The sequence below is a fragment of the Spermophilus citellus genome (genome assembly GCF_964194105.1).
Source record: "Spermophilus citellus genome assembly, chromosome: 17".
Taxonomy (NCBI): Eukaryota; Metazoa; Chordata; class Mammalia; order Rodentia; family Sciuridae; genus Spermophilus; species Spermophilus citellus.
In genome coordinates this window covers 42352722-42363349 of record NC_138199.1, presented here as the reverse complement: position 1 = coordinate 42363349, position 10628 = coordinate 42352722, and the positions used below count along the sequence as shown (strand labels likewise).

The following is a 10628-nucleotide window of genomic DNA, read 5'->3' as shown; positions in this document are numbered from 1 at the left end:
GGGAGGGGGATACAACAGTAAGGTAGACCCCAGGTGGGGAGGAGAGGAGCCCTTCCAACCATCTAGCCCAACTCCCATTTTAGGATGCAGAAATAGAGACCTGCAGAGTGAAAGTGACTCGCCCAAAGCCCCTCAGCTAGTGAGTGACGGGGCCAAGTCCAGTCCCCTTCTGAGGCACACTCCTCCTCAGTCATCCTGCAGATATGGATTGGCAAGACCTGTGTCCCAGGCACTGCTCCTGGCCCTGGGAGAAATGCATCCCTTGACTCTTTAGGAGAGGTGGAGGTGGAGCAAGTGGGTAGGAGGGAGGATGTCACCAAGCTGAAAAGGGTCAGGTGGGGTGGGGTGTTCCAATGACCCCCCCTGGAAACCAGAGGGCTCAGAGCTCCACCCAAGGGGCGGGGCTCCCGTGGCCCAGAGCTGTCCTCCCCACCCCAAGATGGAATATAAAAGCCCCTTCCCAGCTACTTCTGGAGAAGAGCAGGAGTCAGTGAGAGGTCACCTGGGGGTCCTCCGGGCAGGAAGGGATCAAGGGACACCACTCCCACCCTGTTGAGGCTGAGGGTGTCTCTCACCCAGCTGTGGCTGGAGGTCTCACCATGGAGATGCAGCTGCTCCTGGGCCTGGCTGGGGTCCTAGCCACACTCATCCTCCCTCACTCTGGTGACGGCACTGTCTCAGGTAACAGCCCCTTGGACAGCCAAGGAAGAGGGACAATCTGAGGGGAGGGGAATGGCAGAGAAGCATGTGGATCTGGGGGGTCTTCTGGCTCCTTAGACCTTCAGTCCCCATCCCTTTGAACAGCCACCCCCAGGGCGGTGGAGAACTCGCTCCTTCAGGACTGCATAGCAGAGGCCAAGTTGCTGGTGGATGCTGCCTACAATAGGACCCAGAAGAGGTGGACCTGGGTCTGGGGGCTGCCTGGGCCTGGGAGGTTCAGTGGGGCAGGGTCGTTCCAGCCATTCATCTCACCCAACACCCACCCCTGGGTGCCATGGGACTGCCACGGTTGGTAGAGAACCTCCCTCCCTTTGTCCTGGTCTGTCTGCTCTGTCCTGATGACTCACCCTCTGGGCTGGGGCTCTACTGGGTGGCTCTGCACCTTCTTCCAGCCCTCCCTCCTCATTTCCTGGGCAGCATCAAGCAGCGCCTTCGCAGCGGCTCTGCCAGCCCCATGGACCTCCTGTCCTACTTCAAGCAACCCATAGCAGCCACCAGGACAGTTGTTCGAGCAGCTGATTATATGCATGTGGCCTTAGGGCTACTGGAAGAGAAGTTACAACCCTGGACATCCAGACCCTTCAATGTCACTGGTACTCTGTTCCCCATTGAACCCCCAGGGCCTGCACTGGGCTGGAGGTGGAAGGAAGCCAGGATTAGAGGCGGGTGCACAGCCCTGGGGAGGAGGGATGGTAAAGGGATGGAGCAGGCCAGCTCAGAAAGGAGCTAGGACTCCAGACTCAAGACTCCTCCCACTTGTCCTCCAGATGTGCTAACGGAACATCAGCTGCACCTGCTGTCCCGGGCCACTGGCTGTGCTCCTCAGGACCAGGCTGAGAAGTGCAGCAATAAGTACCGCACCATCACTGGGAGATGTAACAACAAGTGGGTGCCAGGGGCCACCTTCCCCGCTGCCTTCCTCCATGTCCCTGAACCCCACTAATCCCACCCATTCACGGCTACAGGAAGAGACCCTGGCTGGGGGCCTCCAACCAGGCCCTGGCCCGCTGGCTGCCAGCTGAGTATGAGGACAGACTGTCACTCCCCTTTGGCTGGACCCCTGGCAAGAAGCGCAATGGTTTCCTCCTCCCTCTTGTGAGTCAGGGTGGAGGGTCTGGAGGTTGCTTCATCTCTTTTAAATACAGGGAGTAAAACAGCCCAGAGTGAGGCAGACAGGAATCAAACTCAGAGTTTCCTGCTCACCACATGGGGGGCTTTGGACAAAAAAGATCACTTCCTGTGTTTCAGTTTCCTCATCTATAATATGGCAGAAAATGCTGCCTCAGAGAGTTAGCACAAATATTAAATAAAGTCATATAAAGACATGTCTCTTAATCTTAGTCATAACAATATTAATTGTTTCTTTTCAGAGAGACTGAGTGGCAAAGTATCTTGCTAAGCATAAAGCACTATACACCTTAATCTGGTTGAATCTATAAGTTTCATGTTTATCAATTTTCCCTTCATATGTCAATATGACAGTCTGTCATCTACCCCCCTATCAATATCTTTGTAAATTTTTCTTCTATTGATCCTTACATCTATCTAGCCAGTTCTCTCTTTTTTATTTACCCCCTTAAAACAAGTCCACACATATGTGAGTCAGTTCTATCATCTACGGGTCTATACATCAATCTAACAATTTACTCTATTTACCACTGTGTAAGAGTTGGTGAATCTGAGTCACTGACCCGGCCCCTCTCCTTCTCTTTACTGCTGGGCTTCTCAGGATTTAGGCCAGAGACCAGAGTTCTAGGAATGATGGCCACAACAGGGAGGGCTACATCTCCTGGGACACAGGAGGACAGGAGAGTTCAGGGCAGAAGAGGAGGAAAGGCTGCATCAGCTCCAGCAGGGGGCGCTACTGCCCTCACCTGAGTCTTGGGTTGGCTCCAGCACCTTGTAGATCAGCTGTCCAAGCCCCTTGCTGACCTTATTTCCCCACAGGTCCGGGCTGTCTCCAACCAGATCGTCCGCTTCCCCAATGAGAGGCTGGCCTCTGACCGGGGCCGGGCCCTCATGTTCATGCAGTGGGGCCAGTTCATTGATCATGACCTGGACTTCTCTCCTGAGTCTCCAGCCAGAATATCCTTCACTGCAGGCGTTGACTGTGAGAAGACCTGTGCCCAGCTGCCCCCATGCTTTCCCATCAAGGTATCCAGGCCCCTGTGGAGGCCTCCAACTCAGGCAGTGGACTGCAGGTGGGGATCTGAGAGGCTGAAACCCCATCCTGAAGGAACTGGGGTGTAATCCAGACCCCAAGAAACACAGCTGGGCATAGACCAAGGTGGCAGTGGGCAATCTGCCAGAAGGTCAGAGCTCTATGGAGTGACTGATTGGAGATAGGCCTCAGCCATGGGGCTGATTCCAATAGCAGAAACCTCTACTTTTGGAAGCTCTTAGGGTCTCTTGGCTCCTGTCCTTCTCTCCTCTGGGTGGTCCAAGGGCCCTGCAGCCCTGGGCACCTCCTGAGTGGGCTGGGAGCAGGGTTCTACCCTTCAAGCCAGAAGGCAAGGAAGATGTGGGGCATAGGCACGAAAGAAAGAAAGAAAGAAAGAAAGAAAGAAAGAAAGAAAGAAAGAAAGAAAGAAGAAAAAAAAGAAAGAGAAGAATCTAGAATCCAGGGAGCAGACAGAGTCTCTGCTGGAGTGGAGGGGGACACAGTACTTCCTGCTGTCACCTCACTCCTTCCTTAAGCCCTGGTGCAGGTACCTCCTCTGCAGAGCTTTCTCAGGTCTATATCAAGCATAGCAAATGCCCCTCAGTTTGGTTACTTAGCTGTGCGTGTTTGCACTGCACTGTCAGTTTCCTGCCTCCCGCACTAGGATTTTTGTTTATTTTGGTACCAGAGTTTGAACCCAAAGGCACTTAACTATGGAGATGCATCCCAAGCCCCTTTTATTTTTATTTTTTTTATTTTGAGACAGGGTCTTGCTAAGTTGCTTAGGGCTTCACTAAATTGCTGCGGCTGGCCTTGAACTCGTGATCTTCCTGCCTCCGCCTCTCCAGTGGCTGGGATTACAGGCATGTGCCACTGTGCCAGGCCTGTACTGAGTTTTTAGACCTTCATCGTCTCCAAAGCACCTGAAAAGAAAGGAGCTTAGGAAGTGTCTGTCCAGCTGCTGGGTATTAAAGGAGCACAGGCTGAACTGTCAGAACTAAATTCTAATCCCATCTCTCCTGCCAAATGGTTGTCACATCCCCCCTCAGAGAAGCTCAGTTTCCCCACCTGCAAGAGGAGGCTCTAAATAATTTCAAAAGCCTCATGCATTCCTAATCTTTTGTGACTGTGATAAAAATTTTGCTAAGGACACTCCAACTGAAGCAGCGGGAGTCTGAGGGAGTCAGAGGGAGTCAAGAAGGGCTTCCTGGAGGGAGGAGTTTCGAGCAAGTTTCCAGGGAGGTGGTGACCAAGAGGAGCGAGCCGGTGTGACTGACTTCTCTTCCATCTCAGATCCCACCCAATGATCCCCGCATCAAGAACCAGCGTGACTGCATCCCCTTCTTCCGCTCGGCACCCTCATGCCCCCAAAACAGGAACAAAGTTCGCAACCAGATCAATGCGCTCACCTCCTTTGTGGACGCCAGCATGGTGTATGGCAGCGAGGTCTCCCTGGCCCTTCGGCTCCGCAACCGGACCAACTACTTAGGGCTGCTGGCGGTCAACCAGCGCTTCCAAGACAATGGCAGGGCCCTGCTGCCCTTCGACAACCTGCACGACGACCCCTGTCTCCTTACCAATCGCTCTGCACGCATCCCTTGCTTCCTGGCAGGTTGGACTTGGGGGAAGATGATGTCTTGGGAAGTCGTGGTGGGAAGTGGGTTAGGGGACTTGGATGGGGACCTCAGTGTTCACACCATAGGCATATATCTGAGCATGGTCATCAGTTAGTCAATCAGTTGGAAGGAGTCCCTTAGCCAATCCCTGTGTGTATCCAGAGCTCCCTGATCGACTTTCCAGAGATGAAGGACTCACTCTGTATACGCATCACAACCTATTCCCAGGCAGCTCCACTGGCTCTAAGAAGGGTTCCCCTTATTTTGATCCAATATCTAGACCTGTTGCTCTTTGTCTTGCTTCTGGAACCTCAGAGAAGAGCCCCTTTACTTACCTGAAAGGACGTGTTACTTACACATAGATACTTTTCTTTTCTAGGCTAAATTTTCTTAGTTCCCCACCCACCAACACACTTATTAGACACTGTGGCCTGGTCCTTCCTCTGGATGCATACTTTGAACTCTCCTCCAAGTCTTTGCCCCCATGTGTGTGGTTGTAATGATCATGGAATTGTTTCCAGTTATTCAAGATATTCCAGTGGGCCATCACTAAACCTCACAGCAGCTCTGAAACACAGAAATTATCACCCTCATATTACAGATGAGAAGCTGAGAGTTAGGGAGGAGAAGCAAAGAGTTTCCAATGGCAGCGCCCCCACGGGTAAAGCCAGTATAGTTCCCATGTCTCCGATGTCTCCTCTGGCCCACTGCTTGCCTCAAGGCCAGTGGCTCCAGCTCACCTTGTAAGAATTGTACATTTGTTTCCTCTGAGAAGCAGTGTGTACATTCATGAGAAGTCTTTGTTACTCTAACAAGACTTTTGCTACAAGGCTTTGTTTGAAGGTAGCAGATGACTGAATTTACTTGCTCTGGTCTGGGTAGGGCTCTGCTCAACTCTCCCTTTCTTTCTCTTTCCCTCTGACCTCCTGGGGAGAGCAACATGTAACCAAGTCCAAAGATGGGAAAAGATACAGCCCTTCGTAGAGCATATGCAGATATCTGCAGATAGACAGGCATGCAGTCCTAAAGTCAAGGTTCCCAGAGGCCTCCAGGTCTCCCACCATAGCTGTCCTGGGCTATGAATCTGGTCAGTTTGTACATAGAATCATTAGGCAAAGGTCTCTCCATTTGAGAATAAGTAGCTGCCTTGTGCTCCTCACCTGGCCCTAACCTCTCCAGCCACTTAGGGACCCAAGACCCCACTCTGCTCCCCCTCCTGGGCTGTAGTATTGGGAGGAGGGTGGTGGTCAGTGAGGAGCCTCATGGCAAATCAAGGAAGATGGAGTGAGGGCAGAGCTAGGCTCACTCCATCTCCCCAGACCCCAGACCTCCATCTACCCTTGCACAAAGACTCTCTCTGGGCAGGGCTTTGGCAACTCTGAACTTGGGTTTTTCAAGGTGATTCTCGATCAACTGAAACCCCCAAACTGGCGTCCATGCACACCCTCTTCGTGCGAGAGCACAACCGGCTGGCCACCGAACTGAGACGCCTCAATCCTCGCTGGAGTGGAGACAAGCTGTATAATGAGGCTCGGAAGATTGTGGGGGCCATGGTCCAGGTAGGGGACCCTGAGTCCCAGCATCCCCCAGAAAACAACCTGGCCTGAGGCGCAATCTGAGGGAGTGGCTTCCACCTTTCTCAGCACATGCTTGGGGATGTGCCTTGATGGGGGTAGGGGGTGGGGGTGGGGGGTGGGGAGGGTGGGTCTGAGTGACTGGGGTTGGGAGGTACCTCTACCATGGGTTCTGCTGCTAATTAGTTATGACCTTGTCCATGACACTCAACCTCTCTGACCTTCAGTATCTCACCTATCAATGGGAAATTAACATTGCCAAATTTGACATGATAATCATAATGACTTGCTATGTCTGAGCAACCCTTTGAAGGCATGAGTCCATCTGAAGGCCAGATGTAGACTGGGCAGCCACTCAGGACACATTCTTTGTATGTCTTCTCTGCCAGATCATCACCTACAGGGATTTTCTGCCCTTAGTTCTGGGAAAGGCCCGGGCCAGAAGAACCCTGGGGTCCTACAGAGGGTATTGCTCCAACGTGGACCCACGCGTGGCCAATGTCTTCACCTTGGCCTTCCGCTTTGGCCACACCATGCTGCAGCCCTTCATGTTCCGCTTGGACAGCCAATACCGGGCCTCAGCACCCAACTCCCGTGTTCCACTGAGCTCCGCATTCTTTGCCAGCTGGAGAATTGTGCACGAGGGTGAGGCTTTCCTAGGGCAAAGCAAGAGAGGGTGGGAAGCACTCCCTCCCCCAGGTGGGTCCAGCTGACTGCCAGGAGGCCAGGCTGCGTTGAAGGCTGCTGCTAGTGTCTCCCCAGGACTGTGGAGAAAAGGCAGGGCCAGCAAGACCCTCAAGCATGGACCTCCCAGGCCCTGAGGGATGAGGGGATTGAGACCTATGTTAGCCTGGCACGTTGTGGACCTGCAAGAAGCTCACCATCCCTCTTTTAAGAAGTGGGTTAATCCCTCCCAGCTCCAGCTCCCTCATGTCCACCCACAGAGGTTCTAACAAACATTAGAAAATATGCAACTGGCTTGTGCAGCTCTAGCTAGCTTGGCATCAGGGGCTTCTCAGAGGTTGGTCCAGTCAGTGCTGCTCTCACTCCCCGCCACCAGGTGGCATTGACCCCATTCTCCGAGGCCTCATGGCTACTCCAGCAAAGCTGAACCGTCAAGATTCTATGCTGGTGGATGAGCTCCGGGACCGACTGTTTAGGCAAGTGAGAAGGATTGGGCTGGACCTGGCGGCTCTCAACATGCAACGCAGCCGAGACCACGGCCTTCCAGGTAAGGGAATGCCTGTCTCTCCTCGCAGGCTTCACCCCGGTGTGGGCTGCTCAGGGGGTTCAGAGAAGACCTGGGAGCCTCTTTCTGACAGGAACTGTCTACAGGATGTGCAGGGGTGCAGAGCACCCAAGGCTGAGGCTGATGTACCAAAGCACCCCTGGGAGCCTTTGAAAGCCATCCTGCCAAGTCCTCCCCATATGCTGTAGGGCCTCCAGCTTTAGGTTCACCACAGGACAAGGATTTGAGTGCAGGAGCTGGAAAAAAGGAGATAAGGACTTTCCAAGTAGAGAAAAGTGGTAGATATAAAAGGCAGAGGACTGCTTCAATCGCCACCTCTCTGGAAAGTTCCAAGGAGAAAGGCTACAATTCTAAGGCTATGGAAACTGGCTCCTTGCTCCGGTGGGGTAAAAGTCAAAGAGCCTAGAGGCAAGGAACAAATGGAGTAAAATTAAAGCCACATTAGTTGTTTGATAAAAGACTATACCAGGAAAAAAGAAAGAATAAGCACTTTCTTATATAACTTATTTAGTCCCCCTAATGACCTTGACAAGCAGCTATAACTGCCACATTATAGAGGAGAAAATAAGCTCAGAGACAGCTAGGTATTTGTCCAAGGTAATACAAGTAAGAAGTAATAAAAATTTGAAATTAAATTTCAAATATCCCCCCTTCTTCCCACTGTCAACCCCATTCAACTCCTTTGGGGAGGCCTTCAGCCACTGCCTTGCCCCTCCCTCCTTCCCTGTCTCCTACCTCCTGTATAGATAGAACCTGAAGCCCCATCACCCCAGCAGATCTTTCATTATGCTAAAGGAGTCAGGGAACTTGCTACTGTCTACTGCACTCACCACAGCAGGCACTCAGTATTTCTTACCTCCTTAAACTTGGGTGTTCCTGACAACTAAGGAGCTGTGGGCGCCCCCTGCTGGAGGCCTGAGATTGCTAGCCACATAAATTGTCTCAGTGACTTTCTGTTCCCCTCTGATACTGGTTCCTTCCATGACATCTCAGAAATATTACCTAGATGGCAGCTCTTGCAGTCTCCTCCCAAGTCCAACACCAAATTTGGAATTGAATGATCTTGATAGTGAAGGGACTTTGGACAGGTCATGATTGCTTGATTTTAAATGACTGGATATAATTAACACACCATAAAAGCACCTCACAGTTTTGGGGGCTCCCAAGAAATATTCAAGCAACAGTGCTGAGTAATGATAAACACTGTACAGTTGTCCTTTGTTTGGCTGGGGAACAGTGTTTGTGAGTTGCAGTTCAACTGATGATATGGAGCTGGTGTTTCTTCAGGTCATGGCAAAGTTACCTCTCAACTTGATTGTCCACAACAATGGCTTGATCCTGGTGTAGGATCCTGATAGCTGAGAAATCATGTCACTAGTTTCTGGAAGGTTCTTACATAAAACCCTTTTTAAGAATCGATTGAGATATAATTAACACACCATAAAATTCACCCATATAAGGTACATAATTCAGTGATTTTTAGTATGTTGAGTTACCACCATGATCTAACATCATGACATTTTTATCACCCTCAAAACGCACTTTGTAATAATGGCTACTCAGTGTGAGGTCCTTTTCATTTGTTGGTTTGTTCACTCATTTATTTGCTCATTCATTCATTCATTCTACAAACATGAGTTTTTTTATGTTTTGGGTACTGTACCTAACTAATGTACATCCACCCAATAATATCATTAAATGTCAGATTTGCGGTTGTTTTTGATTACAACAGCTCTTTACATTTAGACACATCCCTCAGTCTGATGCTTACAAAGCCCTGCTGTCCACTTGCATTTTAAATTAAAGACAGTGATCTGGTGTTTGAACCACCATGGATCTTCTTGTTTGGCCCAATATTGACTGACCATAGCTGTCTCTGGAGAACTCGTGGGGGAAAAGGTTAATGGGGGAAAAAGGTTAAACACAGCTGAGGCCGATTCTCTCCTCTCCCACACAGGTTACAATGCTTGGAGGCGCTTCTGTGGGCTCTCCCAGCCCCGGAACGTGGCACAGTTAGGCCGGGTGCTGAAAAACCATGATTTGGCAAGGAAATTTCTAAATTTGTACGGGACGCCAGACAACATTGACATCTGGATCGGGGCCATTGCAGAGCCTCTTTTGCCGGGGGCCCGAGTGGGGCCTCTTCTGGCTTGTCTTTTTGAGAACCAATTCAGAAGAGCCCGAGATGGAGACAGGTAAGTGATGCACACTACAAGACATCAGCACCAGAGGCAGAGCAGAAAAACATTAGAATTCCATGACTAAACAACAGAGGAAAGGGGCTTCTTTTTAGCTGCATTTCACTCAAGTTCACGAGATCTAAGACTATGAGGCTCCTCCCTACAAAGCTGGGTCCAAGGAACAGAGACCCTGACCTAGCAAGGCTGACATTGCCTAAGTCTCTCCTTAATCCTAGGAGAGACTTGTCAGCCTCACTGTCCTGGGTAGCAGATCCCAGAGACTTAGTGGAAAGGAGCAAAATCTGGTTTCCTTGCAATAAGCTATGGCTTAATAGCCAACTCCATATTTGGATGTGGCATCTGCCCGGGTTCATATCCGGCCCTGGCCACATAAGTCACTGTGAACTTAATACTGGGTAATTTATTTAATCATTGAGTATGTTTCTTCATTTATAAAACTTGCAGAAAGTTGTGAGAAGTGCAGGAAATGCTGTATATAAAATACCCAGCACAGACAGGTGCTCATTCTCCCATATCTCTTGACCTCCTGGTAGGTTCTGGTGGCAGAAATGGGGTGTTTTCACCAAGAGACAGCGCAGGGCCCTGAGCCGGATTTCCTTATCTCGAATTATATGTGACAACACCGGTATCACCACCGTTTCGAGGGACATCTTCAGGGCCAACATCTACCCCAAGGGCTTTGTGAGCTGCAGACAAATCCCCAAGTTGAACCTCTCAGCCTGGCGAGGCAAATGAGGCTTCTGCAGGTAAGGGGAGGTCTGGGAAGGGTGAGGCCCTCATGTCCATCCCTGGATGGATAGCTGAGTTCTTTCAGGCCTTTAAGCAGAGATAACAAAACTTGTCATTGGGACAGGGGACTTTTTCCTAGTGGCTTCCCAATGTGCTAGTTTCTGCACTGATGGTCAATCTCAGAGCCTAGGACTTTGGGGGTTAATTATGAAGTGTCCTCAGCTTGGTCACTAATGCCCTAAAATAGCACATTCCTGGATGCCCAGAAAATTCCTCACTTATCCAATTCTGCTGTTTCCACAGGAGTTTATGACAAGCCCCCAAACCTCGGAGACAAGGGGAAGGGGACAATCATGATTCTTTCCACCCTGGAGCAAC

General features: G+C 50.7%; 1 protein-coding gene across 1 annotated transcript; it reads left to right on the top strand.

Annotated features, from left to right (window-relative positions):
* Positions 1–584: 584 nt before the first annotated feature.
* On the top strand, positions 585–10594 carry EPX (eosinophil peroxidase). The gene is made up of 12 exons (XM_081271731.1): positions 585–681; positions 805–898; positions 1138–1313; positions 1488–1605; positions 1686–1815; positions 2668–2874; positions 4175–4493; positions 5896–6056; positions 6461–6716; positions 7132–7302; positions 9278–9515; positions 10055–10594. The coding sequence occupies exons 1-12, from the start codon at positions 600–602 to the stop codon at positions 10254–10256; spliced, it is 2154 nt and encodes a 717-aa protein (XP_081127857.1). The 5' UTR covers positions 585–599; the 3' UTR covers positions 10257–10594.
* Positions 10595–10628: the final 34 nt, after the last annotated feature.

What these genes read in the sequence shown, in the direction of transcription:
- EPX (XM_081271731.1), top strand. Translation starts at nt 600, where the DNA reads ATGGAGATGCAGCTGCTCCTGGGCCTGGCTGGGGTCCTAGCCACACTC. An exon ending in TGGTGACGGCACTGTCTCAG is followed by an intron (nt 682 to 804) that starts GTAACAGCCCCT and finishes CCCTTTGAACAG; the next exon opens with CCACCCCCAGGGCGGTGGAG. An exon ending in CATCCCTTGCTTCCTGGCAG is followed by an intron (nt 4,494 to 5,895) that starts GTTGGACTTGGG and finishes GGGTTTTTCAAG; the next exon opens with GTGATTCTCGATCAACTGAA.